At 32.8% G+C, this 19,028-nt stretch overlaps 1 protein-coding gene across 6 annotated transcripts in view; it reads right to left on the minus strand.

The window, feature by feature from the left end:
• Positions 1–7,285: 7,285 nt before the first annotated feature.
• The window catches only part of LOC129908149 (protein furry), a 52,420-nt gene continuing 40,677 nt past the window's right edge, over positions 7,286–19,028 (minus strand). For 3 of the 6 annotated variants that reach the window (XM_055984473.1, XM_055984470.1, XM_055984475.1), the window contains 11 exons: positions 16,167–16,439; positions 15,561–16,103; positions 15,161–15,498; positions 14,578–15,084; positions 12,543–13,082; positions 12,146–12,175; positions 9,445–9,492; positions 8,346–9,284; positions 8,048–8,287; positions 7,619–7,982; positions 7,286–7,552 (listed from right to left, as the gene is read on the minus strand). In XM_055984473.1, coding sequence (XP_055840448.1) covers positions 7,377–7,552; positions 7,619–7,982; positions 8,048–8,287; positions 8,346–9,284; positions 9,445–9,492; positions 12,146–12,175; positions 12,543–13,082; positions 14,578–15,084; positions 15,161–15,498; positions 15,561–16,103; positions 16,167–16,439 — 3,998 coding nt within the window. In that variant the 3' untranslated portion in view covers positions 7,286–7,376. The remainder of the gene's footprint in view (positions 7,553–7,618; positions 7,983–8,047; positions 8,288–8,345; positions 9,285–9,444; positions 9,493–12,145; positions 12,176–12,542; positions 13,083–14,577; positions 15,085–15,160; positions 15,499–15,560; positions 16,104–16,166; positions 16,440–19,028) is intronic. The other 3 variants (XM_055984474.1, XM_055984472.1, XM_055984471.1) reach the window with 2 other exon arrangements.

The following is a 19,028-nucleotide window of genomic DNA, read 5'->3' on the forward strand; positions in this document are numbered from 1 at the left end:
GGTTCATTCACGATTATGCTAAATTAGCAAAACCATTAACGAGGATGTTACGCGGCAAAGAGGGCCACATTTCAAAATTTAAATCGAGCAAAGTTTTAATTTCACTATCCACCGAAGCAATAGAAGCTTTTAACAAACTTAGAAAATCCCTTACTTCTAAAGATGTAATCCTCGCCTACCCTGACTTTAAAAAAAGTTTCGAACTCACAACCGATGCATCAGAGTACGCAATCGGTGCAGTTCTCTCGCAAGATGACAGACCAATAATGTTCATTTCAAGGTCATTAGACAAGACAGAAGAACATTATGCTGTCAACGAAAAAGAAATGCTTGCCATCATTTGGGCATTGGACAGCTTCAGAAATTATTTATACGGAACAGCTCATGTTAAAATTTATACAGACCACCAGCCGCTTACATACGCTATGAGTAACAAGAATAACAATTCGAAAATGAAACGCTGGAAAGAAATCCTTGAAGAATACGACCACAAAATTATATACAAACCAGGGAAAAGCAACGTAGTCGCAGATGCACTATCGCGTGCTCCACAAAACTCCGAAGTATTCTCACTTACCGCATCTCAACATAGTGACCAAAGCTCGTCGCATAATTTAATCCCTAGTGTTGAAAGCCCAGTTAACGTTTTTAAAAATCAAATCTTTCTTCTCATTGGCAAAGAAACAAAATACGAATTTAAAATCCCTTTCCCAACCTACCATAGACATATATTCACACAACCAGATTATACCATAGACCAGTTAATTTCAATATTTAAAAGAGTCTTAAACCCAAGTGTTATCAATGGTCTTTATACCAACGAATCAATTATGGGAAGAGTTCAAGAAATGTATCCGCTTCACTATCAAACTTTTAGAATTCGTTTCACTCAAACACAGGTTACCGACCTCACAAATGTAATTGATCAGAATGAAGAAATCTTAAAAGAACACAATAGAGCCCATAGGAACGCTAAAGAAAACAAAATTCAACTCCTTTTCAAATATTATTTCCCAAAGATGAACGCTCGAATTTCCGAAATTATTAAACAGTGTAGAATATGCAAAGAACAAAAATATGAACGACATCCTAATAAACCAAAAATTCAAGAAACCCCAATTCCACAATTTCCAGGCGATATAGTTCATATTGACATTTACTCAACAGATTCAAAACAGATACTCACTGCAATAGACAAATTTTCAAAATATGCGCAAGTAAAAATTATTAAATCAAAAGCTATATTCGATATAATTGAACCTTTAAGGCAGCTCATATTTTCCTTCGGCGTACCGAAAAAAATAATTTTCGACAACGAAAAATCATTCAATTCAGCAACAATATCCTTCATGCTTCAAGATCAGTTAGGAATCCAAATTTATACCACCCCTCCTTACAGCAGTTCGGTAAACGGTCAAATAGAAAGATTCCATTCGACACTCTCTGAGATAATGCGTTGTTTAAAAGCTGAACGACCTCGAATGCCATTTGATCAACTTCTTGATTGCTCTGTATACGAATATAATTACTCTATTCATTCTGTTACAAATAAAAGACCAATCGAAGTATTCTTCGGTAGGACTGTTACAACAGATCCGAAGCAATTCGAATCAGCAAGACAGGAAAATATTGAAAACCTCCGATTGAAGCAGAGTAAAGATTTGCAAACCCATAATAAATCAAGACAAGAATTAAAAACATATTCACCTGGTGAAACCATTTATATCAAAATTAATAAAAGGCTAGGAACAAAATTAACCCCCAGATTTAGAAAAGAGATTGTTAAAGAAGACAAATCAACCACAGTTCTAACAAATTCAGGCAAAATAGTCCACAAAAATAACATTAGGAATTAACTTTTTCAGATTTTTCCTTTGCGGTGTGCTAAGCGAAATACAAATTTTGGATTATTCCAATTCAAAAATTGTAGCCACGAACATGGGCCCAGCAAAATTACAAATCGGCGCGTTAAGAATTATCCACGTCATCGACCTAGGCCAATACGAGGAGATCTTAACGAATATCCAAGCCGACATAGACCATCAAGTCAATAAATCCGATCCCAGTCTTCCCTACCTGTCCCACCAAATATCCGAAGTCCTCAAATCCCTAAATAATTTAAAACCCCAATAGAAATCCGAGATCAATGAACTTCTTAGGAAGTGCATGGAAATGGTTGGCCGGTACTCCGGACCACGAGGATTTCCGAATTATAAAAGCACACACACAAAAATTATTACAAAATAATGAGAAACAAATCATTATTAATAATGTATTAACAAAAAAAATAAATAAAATAAGCAATATAACAAACAATTTAGTAGAAATTACTAAACTTAATGCAATCCAAAAAAACGAATTTCTGTTAGACATTAAGTTCAAAGTACAAATCATAAAAGAAGAAATAATCAATATAGAATACGCTCTACTTTGGGCAAAAAATAACATAATAAATTCATTTATTTTATCTAATTCCGAAATCGAAATTGTCAAAGAAAAATTTAATAAGCAAAATGTACCATTCATTAACTTAGAAGAGGCACTAGAATTTTCGAATGTAAAAATAGCCTCCAATAATACAAATTTACTTTATATAATAACTATTCCCACAACGGGAACAGAGATTTGTACAAAAATTCTAATCAAACCTATTAAACAAAATAAAAATGTAATTAAAATAAATTATGAGAACATATTAAATTGTAACAATAAAATATATGGTGTAAAAAGTAAATGCAATACTTGCAACAATCTAACTATCTGTAAAAGAAACGAAATTATAAATTTAGAAAACGACAATTGTACAAGAAACCTAATCCAAAGTAAACAACTAAACTGCGACGAAATCAACAACCAGCATATCCCGACTGTAGAGGAAATACACCCAGGAACAATACTACTCAACCAATTCAACGGCTCTATTCTGGTGGAAAATAAGAAAGTAAATCTAACTGGCTCCTTCATTGTGCAATACAGCAACATATCAATAGTTATAGATGGGCAGGAATACCTATCAAAGGAGACTCCAGCAGGAAAGCCATTACCTGCAATCTTGCATGAGAACTTTTCAACAAAAACCTACAAGGAGATTCTCACAATGGAAATGCTCAAAGAACTGCACATCAACAACACGGTGCATCTAAAGAAAATCCAAAGCGATGCAAACATCCATAAAATCGCCAACTATAGCCTTTCGACCATCCTAATACTTTCCATACTAGCAATAATCGTCAAAATAATCATTCCAACCAAGAAAGTCATACAAATCAAAGAAGAACCAAAGAAAGATCATATGGACCAAAACAAAATACCAGTGCTCTATTTGTCGACTGAGGACAGTCGAATTTAAGAAGGGAGGAGTTATCACAGTATAAGTTGTCGTCGCTAACAACACGCGCGACACAACTTAGCTGACACAACATGTTGTCGACCCCAGTCAACACGAGCCAGTGACCAGACTGCAGCGAGGGTTCCCACAGGTGGGAATTCCAGGAATATGAAGTCAGCAGTACTACAGTCAGCAACACTAACAACATAACAATAAAATTAGGTTTCTTTCGGGCCAACAAAATATGTATAATTGAGTTTACTTCTATCAATAAAAGAGCTCACTTCATTGAGCAAAAAGTACAAAAACTGTTTTTTTTAGTTCATATAATAAACAAATCCATAACTTGTAGTGTAGGTAGATAAATTATAATTGCATAAGTCGATAAAAAATTTGGCTCTTCTTGTAAATATCGACACCCGTATTTTCACACGCGGTTTTTTTATAATCGGTAGATTATCACTTTTAGGCCCAATTTATTCACTCTCCATTATATTTAAAAGCTTCATTAAAAATTATAAAACTGTCAGATCGCATACAAATTTTAAAATTTCCCTTTTTTTAATGGCGACTTTAAATTTAATGGAGTTTGAATAAATTGGGCCTTAAACAACAAATAGCTATCACAATTTTAAAGCGGGGCAATATTTATAACTATTTTTAATTAATTTTTGAAGTTCCGCATTTCCCATACAAAACCCACATAAAAAACGGCCGAACACCACTGAACCAACATTTTTCCTCTTTATTTTGACATTTCTTTTTGTACATGATGTTGCCAGGATTGGGTTATTTTTGGGAAATTATGGCCGATTATTTTTTTTTTTTGTTGATTTTGTTAGGGAAGTTTTTGTACCTTCATGATCTTTACATAAATAATAGAATTTTTATATTCTTTATAAGATAAAGAAAACTGTGTACATTAGCACCTGCCTTGCCTGGTGACTTTAAATAACCTGACGTGGAGCAAGTTAAAATTTAGTTAAAAAAAAACTACACTATCAGTACTATGAGTCAAATATCCCAGGGAATTTTAAACGGACAATTATTTTTATTTTGACATTTGAGGATAAATAGTGAAGTGAATTTTCAATTTCTGTTTCAAACTCTCGAGTTGAAGCCAACGCCAACTTGTTTCAAGTTGAGCAATAGGGAGGAAAATGGCCCTTAAAGGAAGATTTAACAAATTCTGACACAAGGATTAGTCGCCTTTATTCAGAAATTTTGTGGCAATTTTTCTGTCGTTTCAGATTTGTATCAGTTTTTTTTTTCTTAAAAAATTGCTTCCTTAATTTTGCGATATTTCTATTTTTTGAGATTTTACAAGTGCAAAACACACTCAATGATCTATTTAACTCTGAACTCAAACTTACCTTAAGCAGATGAACCTTATCTTTTAATGGGTCTTTTTTTTTTTTTGGTAAAACTACAAAGCACGGAGATTTAGCGTTATAATGGTTTTCCATTTACCTCTTTTTATTTATGTAGGTAGTTTAAGAGACAAAACTTGAAAGTATATCAACGAAAAACGTTGTGGTTTACACAGTGGACCTATGTTATTGACCGACAGTGTGTGTACCTAATTACACATAGAAACCAATGACGATTCTATAAAAACAATTCCTTCGAATGATCTGAAAGGGTGGAAACATAGCCGTAGCTAGGATTTCATTTCGGGGGGGGGTTACCTCAGACTGAAAAAAATTTTTTTTTAAGATTCACAAAACTTTTTTATTAACTATAGGCGTGTTTTTTCTATTACTCAGTTGCTACTCATTTTTGATTTTATTCGCAAAACAATAACAAAAATTACACAAGTAAGTATTTGTTTTTATTGTTTTTCGAATAAAATAAAAAAATGAGTAGCTACTGAGTTGAAGAAAAAACACGCCTTATATGTAACTGCAGTCGATTCTTAATTCCGCTAATGCAAATGGTCATTAGAACTGTGTCAGAGCGAAAAACTTGTCAATATCCTTTTTAAGTATTTTTTAGGAGAGAAATTCATAGTTAAAAGTTTAAAATAGCTCTGCTTACCGTAGAAGAATTTAAGAATGTACCGAATATAAAATGGCCGAATATTCGGCGGCATCTCTAGTTTAAATTGGTACAAGGAGTGATAAGATGTTTGATATAAATTGCGATCGTTAGCGAGCAAGAAAATTTTTTTGAAGAAATAAATTTGAACCATTATTAGGCTTTATACAAAAAATTATTTCGCACAATTTTATATATAAAAACATTGAAAAATGAAATTTTTCTCCCACTAAAAATTTGTAGCAAAAAATTGAAATATTCTATTATATCAATTTAGTTCTAAATTAAATCGGGAATACTTAAAATTAAAAATTTTAAATAATCCAAGTTGTTTGGCATGAGCTAATTTTCTAATTTGAAACAATTTGATAAATAGAAAGCTAAAAATATAACGAAAAATTTTACATAGGTACTCTCTGAAATAAAAGGATAAGATGTCGGAAAGACTTAAATAGATTTAACGGTAATATTTCAAAAACGAGATGTGATCGAATATTTTTATCTTCGGATTCGAGTTCAGCAACCCTTTGAAAAAGTATAGTTTAGCCTCGACATCAAAAACCTTGTAGATAAATACTTGTGTTATTTAAAGGGTGTTTACATAGTGCTTTAGGAAATGATCAAAGAGGTAAAAACTAGTTTTTTGAAAATCCCTTACCAAACGTTGTAATGGACCACAAAATTGTTGTTTTTCCTTATAAAAACTTCATCGACAGCTTCTTAAACTATACGAAATTGGTAGAGACTTTTAGGGAGATTTTCGGGATCGGGTCTGGCTTCAAAATTCTGCTTTTCAAAATTCTGCTTTTTTAACGAAAATTCTGTTTTTCAAAATTCTGCTTTTCAAAATTCTGCCAGCATTATTCTTGAACAGAAAATTCTGCCAATTCTGTTTTTTTTATAGCATATGCGCTGACTAAAGAAAAATACACCTCATTAATGTAATTCAACATTGGTACTTTTTTTATTTGAGTGTCGCAAATATTTTTCAAATAAAATCTATAACTTATTGGAACCCATCGGTTGTTTGATACAAAATATTCCTTTTAAAAAATTTTGAATTATTTTCGGAAATGTTTAGTATTAAAAACCTGTTCTTAATTTTTTCAAATTTATTTATTTATAAAAAGAAAATTAATATACATTCAAAGAATAACAAATTATGTAGGTAAGTTATCAAATAAGCAGATAGTTTTTCAAGAAGATGATTTTACAGAAGTCTGCAAAAAATTAAAGAACGGTTTGGAAAATGTTAAAAAGCGCGCGCTTTTTAACATTTTCCAAACCCTTTTTTAATTTTTTGCAGAATTTTGAAAAACAGAATTATGAAAAGCAGAATTTTGAAAAACAGAATTTTGAAAAGCAGAATTTTGAAAGCAGAATTTTGTAAAGCAGAATTTTGAAAGCAGGATTTTGACTCCGGCAGAATTTTGACCCCAACCCGAGATTTTCAGATAGGTAATTAAATTACTAAAATACAAAAACAAACCATTTAGTACTGCAAATATTAGACTTATAGGTATTTTTTTATACTATATCTTTTGATTTTCTGAAAAAAAAAATTTCGGGGGGGGTTAAACCCCCAAACCCCCCCCCCCCCCTAAATACGGCTATGGGTGGAAATACCTCAAACTGTTCGATACTGCACACCAGACTTATTACAATAAATTCCAGTGTACAATTTAATATATTAATTAATTTTCCATACTTCTTTTGCACAATATTAGAATAACTTACCTCTCCGCCTCAAAAATAAACACATTCTTTAAAGTAAATTCAAACTTCAGTCTTTTTCATTGAAATTGTTCTTTATTGAATATTCAGTACCTAAATTGTCTAAATGCTAAAAAAAAACATGATTATTTTTATTCTTAAAGACTAAATTTTGTTTATAATTTAAAATAAAAAAAACAACAAAACTAAGAGTAATTGTGCATGATTTGAATGTATTTATCTTACTTTTTTTAATACGTTTTTTTAATGTGGAGTTTTATTTTTCATCGTTTGCTGTTTAAAGATTTGTGACTATGTCACTTCCTTCACGGTTAGAAGTTGTCGAGATTCCAGAAAAACTTTTCATATTTATTTCCATTGAAGTCAAAGCACTCGATACTTGATAAAGACTTTCAGATAAAATAGCATAAACTTCAAAGAGTTCAGAGCTGCTTTTTGAAATTATAAAAGTATCTGAAATGGAAAATAATAATTTATTTTTTCAATTTTTTCTTGAGAAATATTGAATTTGGTACAAACCTGTTCGATCCTTGAGAAGTCTTTGCGAATAGATATTTAGAATAAATATAACATCGTCGTATTTAAGACGATTCTCCAGATTCGTATACGGGAATATCGACAAGTTGGAATTCGACACAGACATGTGAGACATTCGTTTGTATTGTCGCACATGTGCCACTGTTTCTGGCCATTTTTGGTTGTCCATCAATTCATGCAAAGTTGTTTCAAACTCTGCACTCGTCATGGGTAGTCCTGGCGATGGTGTCGGTGTATGATCACCTTCTGTCGATGTTGATGTGTCCAAGGAGTCTTGTTCAGATTCGTTTATAGTTCGGACAAGTGCCTCACGGACCAAGATGAACAACTCCGAAATATCCAGCATCTGCCAAGTTATAAGAATTAGTATGAAATGTGTCTTTCCAAGAAAACTGAAGATGAAAAAGTTACCTTTTCGTTGTGTCGAAAATTGTTAACAACATTCGAAGCGATTTTATGATTCGACTCAATCAGTAACAACAACTGGAACATCAACTTGTAAAGGGCCCGCCCTAGGTCCAATACAATCTCCGCTGTAGCTGGGTCGAATGGCATGAAGCTGGTCGAGGTTGAGGCTTCCGCGCCAGACTGATGTTCAGTGACTTCGGTAAAAAGCGACAGCTTGCAAGAAGTCTTCACCGAGTCGAGACACTATAACAATAAGAAAAGACTTTTAAATGACCGAAATCAAGGATGTAACCAATTTTACCTCTAAAACTTGATCCTTGCGATCGAAAAATGTTTCAAGATGCTCTTGAATCTCAAGAACATTAAACCGAAGGGTCTCATATAAACGTGGAGTAGTTGGCTGCGATTGATTGCACCAAATCATCGGTGGGTCGGCCTTGGAGCTAAGCAAGTCAGTGAACTGAGAAATTTGATTACCCAATTGTGCTCCAATTCCGGTAAAGTATTTCTTCGAGTCTCGTGTAATGCTTATCGACTTGAGAGTGAGCTCCTTTATCATCTTGTGTAATTGCAGAAGCAAATCAGGAGCATGGGCAGATGGTTGATTGGTCAACATTGTCTGGAGTTGCTTGCGCCAATTTTCTTCGGCTTCATCGCGCATCGGTGCACCAAATCGAATTAGACCTGGCAAGTGGGGCGAAGCATTGCAAGGCGTTATGTCACCCAAGTCACCAGCACTCGAACCGCTCGTGTCACTTCGTGATACTGAGTTTCTGCGATGTCGTTCTCGCAAACTCAACGATGTGGGTGGCCCAACATGGAATGGAGATTTCAGGAAGGGTTGGCGATGATCTTCATCCATTGGAGACTCGGATTCAACTTCTTCGTCTGAAGAATCGTCAGCTGTTTGACGTTTTCGCTTGGTCAGAATCGGAGTCTTGTCACTATAACTCTCATCCAGATTCGAAATACCCTTCGATCCTCCTCCACCCACAGTATCACTGTCTCCGTCGAAGAGTTGATGACGTCGAACACCCCAATTGAAATTATCTGTCGATTCGCCAGCTATACTATCCTCATACTCAAGGAAATCAAAGTCTTTGAATACAGTAAAGTCCGGTTGGCCATCATCTCGACGTGAACCACTGCTTAGGTCACCCTGTGGACCTGAAGTTTCCTCAGTGCTAGATGCGGCTGATGATTGCCGTTCCATGAGATCAGAGGATTGACTGAAGATGACCTATGTAGAAATAAGGACACAATAGAATTTTATTAAACAACTAATAATTCAAGAAAGAAAAATTCTTATTTTTTATTAATAAAAAAAAAATGTGCACCGGAAAAAATTCTTTGATTTGTGTAAAAAGTTGAAATTTTATGTATAAATTTGAAAATCTTACACTTTGTTTAGATTTCATTGATCCCATAAAAAAGGTCATGATAGATGTCTAAAAAGTAAAGGACATGCATTGGTTTGCTTTAAAATTTCTGTCAATAAACGTGCAATTTTTTAAAGTTTTTTTTTTTGTTTTTTTTTTTTTTTCTTATAAATCTAACAACGATGAAGGTTTTGATAAAAGTTTCAATGGAAATTATTGACTAGTTGCTAGCGAAGAGACTAATGTGCGAATTGCAAATGAAAATAATAAAGCATTTCTTTTTTGTTTTGGTTTGGAACACATTACAGTACAAAACTAATACTAATTGGATGTCTTATCTCACACACATTGTGTCTATATTGTGTGTTGTAAAGTAATAGGTAAGTTTTTAGATTACGAGTATCTATTTAGTACTTGATTGAAGTACGAGTATAAGGAAAGAGGAGGTTTCTTAATACAATAATCGAATTATTACACTATTACGCATTTACTTATTATTTACTGATTTCCAAAATGCCCTAACTTAAAATCTTGTGGCTCAATAGGTTATATTAGGTTAGGTTAGGTTAGGTTAGGTTAGGTTAGGTTAGGTTAGGTTAGGTTAGGTTAGGTTAGGTTAGGTGAGGTTAGGTTAGGTTAGGTTAGGTTAGGTTAGGTTAGGTTAGGTTAGGTTAGGTTAGGTTAGGTTAGGTTAGGTTAGGTTAGGTTAGGTTAGGTTAGGTTAGGTTAGGTTAGGTTAGGTTAGGTTAGGTTAGGTTAGGTTAAGTTAGGTTAGGTTAGCTTAGGTTTGTTACGTTAGGTTGATACACTAACTACATTCTTAAATCGTTTCAAAAATATTCAACTACATGGAAATTGGAAAGTTGTAACATAATATTTAAATAGAATATCAATGTAAGACACAAGGTTGAAGGTTAAACAAAACCAATGAGAGTGATAACAACCACACTACTAGCATTATTACTGACATCTATTTTCTTTAAATTTTCCACAGATGTTGAATTCATACATGTATGTATCAAATTCAATTTGATAAAAGTTAATTAAAGCAATAAGGCACATCATTTGACTTATTTCATGTGCATCCTTGAACAAGTTTAAAAAGACAAACAAAAAACAAATGGTAGCTGCAGATAGTAATTTACAACCCTTATTTTTTTTATAACTCAATATATAATGTGCCACAAGTGTGTTTCATTTCAGCCACTATTCAACACTCTCACAAACAGTCAAAATGTCGTATGGGCATTATTTTTTTGCGAACAATCGACTTGTTTTGTTTTAAAGGTTTTAAGTAAGCATGTTATATCGTATACGCAATAAAATTAGTAATTTAAATTTTAGAAATAGTACAGGTAAAATAGTACAAAAAATCAATAAATAAAAAAAAATTGTTACCCTCATGAAACTTGGCAAAAAGTTTGATTTCATATGGATCAAGGATTAAGGGTCTATACGAAATGGGTCTATAAAAAATGATACACTGATGAAATTCGGTATGTAGGTTTCAGTTCTTAAAAATATTTTTGGAAAAAAGGTGTTGAGTTATATGTGAGAAAGGTATCATAACAGCTGACATAAATGTTGTTAATGTTTTAAACTTGGTGAAAATGTTTCGTTTGTTTTGTATAAGAAATAAGAATCTACAGAGTCTACAAAATTATCTTGAGTGAAAGGGTGTTTTTTTTAAGAAATGATGAAATTCACATACATATACTAGGACAAAAATGGAACCCTAATGAAAATTGGTAAAAATATTTAATTTATTACAGAAACTAGGAATCTAATCAGTCTATGAAAAAAACTTAAGGTGAAAGGGTGTTTTATTAGAAAAGAAGGAAAATTCTTAATATGTCCGATAAAATCAGTGGTATAAAAGGTACCCTTACGGAATTTATTAAAAATGTTTAATTACGAATTAAATGAGTCTATATTTTTTTTCATGTGAAAGGGTGTTTTTTAGGTGTAGAAAAGGTGTGGGTATATTGGAAAAACTAAGTTTTAATAGTGGTACCCCATTGAAATTCAGTAACTTTGTTACTTTTGAGATTAGCAACAAGAATCTAAAGTGTCTACAAGAATATCGTGGTTAAAATGGTGTTTTTTTGAGTAAAACAAAAATTGATGGGCCACCCCAATGAAATTTGGTAAAAAAAAGTTGTATTTGGAATAGAAAGCAAAAATAAAGAGTTTTCATAAAAGAAAATTGGGTAAAAATATTTTTTTTTTTTCGAGGAGACAGTAAAATCTGTAATTGGTCCCAAAAAGCAAATGATTCACTTTATTATTATTAACGTTAATACTTAAGTTCTTAGACGTTATATAAGAATCATTGGCTTTTTGTGACCAATTACAGATTTTTATGTCTCTTCGAAAAAAACACAACATATTTCAGAGCTTTTATAACTTGTTCTCGGCTATTTCCACATAATTGAAAATATTGATACAAGGTTTCGACTGTTTGACAACGATACACAAGACATAAAGAATAATTCTATGGACTATGGCATAGTCATCTCTTCAATATACTATTACCAAAACATATAGCACACCCCACAAGAAAAAAAGAAAAAAAGGAAAACAAAACAAACAAAAATAAAAACAAATCAACAAACACCCTTTTCCTAGGAAAAAGAGAAGCCGACATGACATAGCTAGCTATAGCTATACTACAATGAAAGTAAAAGTAACAAAATAAAAGATGAGATACTTGGATTATTACCTTGGAGCATACAGAGTTAATGAAATCATCCTAAAGATATTTTTTTTTTTGATTTTTTTTTTTTTTTTTTGAAAAAGGGAGGATAGGACGAGCATGAAACGAAATGAGAAAATAAAAATATCTCTATCAACAGTTTAAGGTAATAAGGATGTTGAAATTGTAACTCGTTTTCTCACTCATGAAGACATACGAGCGCGCGAGGACATGCAAGCAAATTGATGATATAGGTTTATATAAAATGTAATAAAAAAATAGCAATAAAAATATACACGATGGGTTCTTTCTTGCATTGGCATTCGAAGAATGCATGCATTCTCGAAGGAATAAGGAAGGAACAAGGGTATAGATATCGATACGAAAGGATAAAGCAAAATCCTAGCATGAAATATTGACTTACCGAAGGACTCTTGGGAAGACCAACTCTTTGGCCGCATGTTGTGAGCAGATTAACCAAACACTCACGAACGCGACCCTGTGACATCCATGGTCGCTTCCATCCACTTAATGGTGCTGAATCTGCAGGCGATAAACTAGCACTTCGTCTTGGGGAATTTGGTGTACCAACATGAGGCAAATGCGAATAGTTATTGCTGCTTTGTCCATTTTTATTCTGCTGTTGTTGTGCCACTGACATAACTGATGATGTATTATTGATTAAAGTTGTTGTTGTGCCATGAGTCGATGTTGACGATGATGGTTCTTCAGACTTTAAAAGTATCCGGCGGCCGATGAGAGGTGTTTGTGAGACATCGAAGGTAAATTCCATTGTTCTGCCGGCAAGTTCTTTTTTACAAAACATCTCCGAATCCGGATAAGCACCATAGAAACTAAATGATAATCCAGGACTTGACCCTTCTGTGGGTGGAACTACTTGTAGACTTGAACTTCTCGTCACAATAAGCTTTAATATTTTAAGTGATTCTTTCCAGTTGGCCGTCTAGAGAAAGAAAAGGAATTTTAAAAAAATCTAAATTAAATCTAAATTAAATTGTGATGAGGTAGTTTTATTGCATTCTTTTGAAAAAAAGGGTTTTTGTCTTGTAAAGCCTTAGGGCTACTGGTTAGAAACTTTTTTTTCTTGGTTTCTTAATTCAATTTGACATCTTATTGACTTTTCAAGGAATTTTTGTTTTTCTCTTATTCTAGACAAAGTATAAATATAAGGTAAATACAACATTTATTCATGATGCAATAATAATGTACTTAGATAAGGTTTGGTTGAACGCTTGAATAAGAACTTGACTGTCTATCCGAAGTAGGACCCAAGGTTAATCTTAATTTAATTACACTCAAATACCTGTTTAGTTACATACATTTATGAAGCTTTTTTTCTTTAAGTTAAAAAAAAAAAACCTCATTTTAATAATTTATAAACAAAACTTAAAAAACTTGAATAGAACTCATAGCTATGTAAATATAATGGCATATCGTTATTCCAATTTATACAGCATTGACCTTTTTTCTCCTGGTTTTTTTTTTTTCAGGTCTATTGCAATTTTGTTTGGGGTGGGGTAGAGTTACTATTTTTCTCAGCCATCAAACAATTTTCCATAAAATCAATATTGACTATTATCAAAATAAGATTTATTGTTTTTTGCTTACATTTATTTCTTCCTTCTTTTTGTATTTTTTTTTTCACTGTTTTGTACTTTCAGAAACTTTATCTTTGATTTCATATTCAAATTATAAACCAATCTATTATGTCTGAGAAATTAATTTAAATTTATTTATTTTTTCTGAGCACCTTTTCACTTCCGTATTTCTTTTGTTGTTTATTTTGCCCTACATGTCTTGTGAATGTAAGAAAAAAATATTTTTAAGCCTGTATATTTAAAAATCAATTATCTTACATATGTTTGGAACTATAAAGTTTCCAATCAACTAAAAGACAGCATTACAAATAGACATACAAAATGATTAGAAAGTTATCCCATATTCCATTAAAGTTTTAATTCACCGAGAAAAGACAGACAAACAAAAACAGAGGTCACAATAACCATTCTTATCAGATGAAATGTTCAAAATGTCAAGCTTAAAATTATGTAATCAAATTTCCCACTAAACCCTTTCAAAAGATGAAAGGAGGTATTAAACATTTTTTAATATGCCCTCTGTACATATTTATAGGTTTAACATTTTCCAATATCCTCTGTTAACTGCTCACTTCTTCATTATTTCAATTATCCAAATATCACTAAAATAGAATATCCTTTATTCTTCAATATCTATTTCCAAAAACTTAATTTTACATTTTACAAAATTTTCTATTTCCACTTTTCTATTTACACTTAAAACCCATAAAACGATAAAATGAAATAATCTCCATAACAAGTACCATCCTACACCACACACAACAAAAGTACTTTCATAGAATTTAGTAAAAAAAATTCAAAATAAAAATAGTAATTCATTGAATTTTACAATTTACTTACATCCAGATATTTGCCAATTGCTCTCAATAAATCAGCATTTATTGTCTGAGCCTGCGGAGCTGATAAATCCACATGATGCAACATACAATGTATTACATTCAGCACTGGCACTTGAATTTGCTGAGGACCCTTCTCAAGAACTTCAATAAGAAAAGCCAACATATGTAGTCCCATGTGTGCATAAGTGTCATATAGATACTTTACAACACACTTCGTCCATTGGAATGACTCTTTGCAAAATGTTTTCCTGCTATACAAAGTCATAACAGTTCCTAGATTCTCAAGTTTGGCTCCAAGCTCTGAGGAAACTTGAGCAATATTTTCCGCACTTCGAATACAAATTTCATTTGCATCTTCATAGTGGAGTAGCATGTATGGGAGGAGAGAAATTACATTCATTGGAAATGCACAACTTTGGGTGGGATCGCAAACTGGCAAATTCAAAAGTGGAGGCAGTTGGGAGAGGAGCGTTATTGTTGGCTCGTAGGTTGTTGTGTGGGTGCAACCCTGTAAATATAAATAATTTATTTTTCGAATGATTTATTCTTAGTCATTTGGAATTTGGTATTTATTATGTACTTACTTTTAGGAGTAGAGCATGTACTCCAGGGTAGCCAGTCCATTTCAATTGTTGCTGAAGCTTTTCAACTTTATCTCTGGCATCTGGTCGATCGAGTGGAAGACGATGCAGAACTCGAGTTAACAATCGAAGGGCAAGCAGAAACTCATGTTCATAGTCGCTTTCTAGCAACGAAACAGATAACCAGAAAAGTTGTGCTAGTATTGTCATTTTATCGTCCTGAGTTGCCGTATCGCCGAGCATTTTCAAGCTTTGGGCACTTCGCGAACGTGAAAGTGCTGAACCGAATTTTGAGACATTACGCTCCATATCGATTCCTGATGCTCGATTTCGAAGTTCAACTGTAATACATACCAACAAAATTTTAAGAGAAATTCAAAAATTTTCTTAAAGTGTATCGTACCTTGTTTATCACATGGTGAATTGGTAGTTTTTCGAGTACAATATGACACCGAATAGCTTGTGCTGCGAGCATGACTTGGCATTGAAAAGTTCGGCGATTGAGGTGTAGCCCCCGAAGGTGACTTTTTACCGGCAAGAACTGAATTCGGACCACCATCTTTGTTGTTGAGATTTGGAGTGCTCTTGAAAATATCTTTCATAACATCTAAAGGCCTGAAATCTGAGTCGAGACTATCGACAGCAGCTTCTAGGGTTAGCAATAACTCTGTGACATAGCCTTGCATGTCTTCACCTTGTTCGGCTACCGTCTCAACTAATCGTGAAAGTATATCTGAGAGCATTCGAGAATTGATTGGAACATTTAGAGCACGAAATATTTGCAAACATCTTCCTGCGTAGTGTCGTGATGAACAGCTGAGTCCGAGTTGTAGGGCAGTTTGTGCCCAACGTTCTGCAATACGGGCTTGTGAATAACTATCTGCAAACACTTTCACCATATGCTTGAGGAATGATGTTAATTGTTCTGCTGACTTGATTGACCAAACTATTTATACAAAATATAAAGAATGTTAAGATGGATCAATGACCTTTTTTATATGGCGATTACCTTTAGCATTAATATCTTCATAGTTCCATAGGGGTTGACAACTTTCTTGGGATAGAAATTTAAGAAGACTTTTTATAACGTGTGCTATGGGCATTGTTGGTCCGGGCTGGGGTGGTGCATTTTCATCAGTTATGATGAGTGGGACTTCCGAGTTTTCAGATGTATTTGGATTTATTTGCAGTGTTTGGGTGGAATTATTAGAATTCTGATGAATTGTTGCATTGGGAATGTTACAAGGTCCAAATAAATAACTGTCAAATTCGGGATTTGTTTCTAAAAATTAAAGAAAAAGGAAAATCTTAAAAATCAGCAAACCAAAACTGACAATTTCGAGTATAGTTCTAAGGTAACTTTTCAAATTTATGTGATAAATCTGTACTTGAAAGAGGGGCAAAGGACGAATAATTTGGGCGGAGGGACGTCCGTTGGTCGGTCGGTCTTTGGGAAGAATCTGAAAGGGACGCCTTTCAAGTTAGCTTAACACCTTGAACAGTCAACTATCTGCTGCAAGACAGAATAGGTCATTCAACTTGAGAAGCTGATGTCAAAATATAAGTCTCAAAAAGTTAGAACCTTAATATTCAAAAAGTGGTCGTATAACCAAGGTCCGAGGCAGATTTATAAGGTCTGTGCCTTCGCATATCGAATTCAGAAGTCTCACATTTTTTCTGGAAATCATGTTGCCTAACAAGGACTGTATTTTATTTTTATTGACTATTTAATACAATTCCCTTTATGTACAGATTTTATTCTATTCAAGGTATATCACGTCGAAGTATTAATATATTTTCAAACAAAAACTTTTAAATCAAAAGAAACCCATTCACGTATTTCTCCGAATCACTTATCGTAGGGAATCGTAAAAATGACCCAATAAACTTTTTGTTATTGCAAAGTTTTAAAAAAAAGTGAAAAAGTAATAATTGGCTCATTGTTGATGTTTTCATATGAATTTATTTTAAAACTGGATGAATTTTGGATGCAAATTAATTCATAAAGTCAAAACTCCCGGTTATCACAATCGATATGCAACCCTTGACGGTCATTTATCGCAAAATATAACCAGCAGCAGTAAATTCACTTGAATGTTTACTTTTTAAGCAAAAGAATCATTAAAACGACACTAAAAATAACAAAGCACAAGGAACAAAAGTTGAATGTATGCTAAAGAGAATGAAACAAAAGAAGGACATTCAAAATTTCGTAAAAGCCATTGACGGAATAAATAAGAACGATGAATGTTAGTTACAATATTGCGAAGAACAAAACTTTGTTCGTACATTTATTTAAACAACTTTTACTGGCGTCATTTAAGAGCAGTTGTTAGTTGTTATAGTATTGCATTTATACTGCAACAAAGATGTTTGCCTTTAGCATAAAAAACTTTTAATAAAGGAAGCGCAAATGATATTAGATAAAGTTCTGTCTGGGGAAACGTCAAGGAGATGATTCATTTTCAAACTTTTTATTTGTTGGTCTTTTCAAATTTCTAATGAAGTGATGGAGTGAAACTGTTTTAGAATATACAAAATAATTGTGTTGGTCGTAAGAACTATGCAGAACTGCTATTCAGTCGCAAAGTTTTATTTTGTTAAGTTTTGGTCTTTGGTGTGGTTTTTCAAAGTGGTAATTCTTTTCTGTTCAAACCAATGTGTTGAAAATTTTGCGATTAATTGAACATTTCGTTCGAATCACACAAAGCAAACATGTTTCAAAGTTTCATTTGACACCATTTTATACCTCCTACCTTCCAACGGTTGCCTATTTAAAAAGACGTTTCCTGATGGTATCACTTTTTTATTGAAAAACGGTCGCACAAAGAGGTTTCTAAAACAAACTTAAAACAGAATGTTTCAAAACTTAAAAAACTTTTAGAACGGAATTCAATCCAGCTGACAATGAAATTTGACTACATACGTACTGTCATCTGAAAATATATATTTTTTAATAATTCGTCATCGATTTGATTTTGTTGCGATAGACGATATTTAACATTAGAGAAAAAACGAATAGGGAATTATTAAAAAATATATATTTTTAGATGATAGTTTCCTCAAATCATTCAAATTTCATTGTGAGTTTGATTGAAAAAAATATTTTGTTAAATCAAGATTTTACCCTACTCAAGTGAATGCTTAAGTGGAGAAAAATCTTAACTTGAACGAGAGACAGAAACGTCAATTGTTGCCAAATATAAGTTACAAAGCAGCTTGCTTTTGAGTGTTCCTATAGCAATGTCATTAAAATGTGCAGCTGTTTTCATACTTATACATTCCCCGCGTTCAACGCAGGCCACCTGAACTTAAGATCTTAATTTTCAGAGGCTCTGATTGGTCAGATGTCATAAAAAGTTAGGTGGCATACGGTTTATAAAACAAGTTTATAAAACATACATAAGTGGATAACATAATAGCAGAAAGAGATGTTATGAACTTAACTACATAATTTTTACAAATATGTACTGAAGTGATCTCATTGAAAATATTTAATAATAACTCTGTTTTTACAATGACTTGAACTATTTTTATTATCCTTTTTTTTTAAGTTAATCCAAGTAAAGAAAAAAAGTAGATTCTTCGTTAATGTCACCTGAAATTCAGATGATTTTTTGCGTTCAACGTCACAAAAAATCTGAACTTAAGTTCAGATGGTGCGTTGAACCCGGCCATTGTCGGCAGCCCCACAAGGTATTATGAGTAATTCAAACTAGTTGTAGCATACAAAAAGTCTTTTGAAAAGTAGTTATCACAAGATTATATCATCTTTGTGTTTCCTACATTTCATCTCACTTCCTGGAAAAATGTAATATCTACTTTGTTTGAGTTCAGGAAATTTTATGTGGAAATTCGAAACTCTTTGCCC

This window comes from Episyrphus balteatus, chromosome 2 (assembly GCF_945859705.1).
Source record: "Episyrphus balteatus chromosome 2, idEpiBalt1.1, whole genome shotgun sequence".
NCBI lineage: Eukaryota > Metazoa > Arthropoda > Insecta > Diptera > Syrphidae > Episyrphus > Episyrphus balteatus.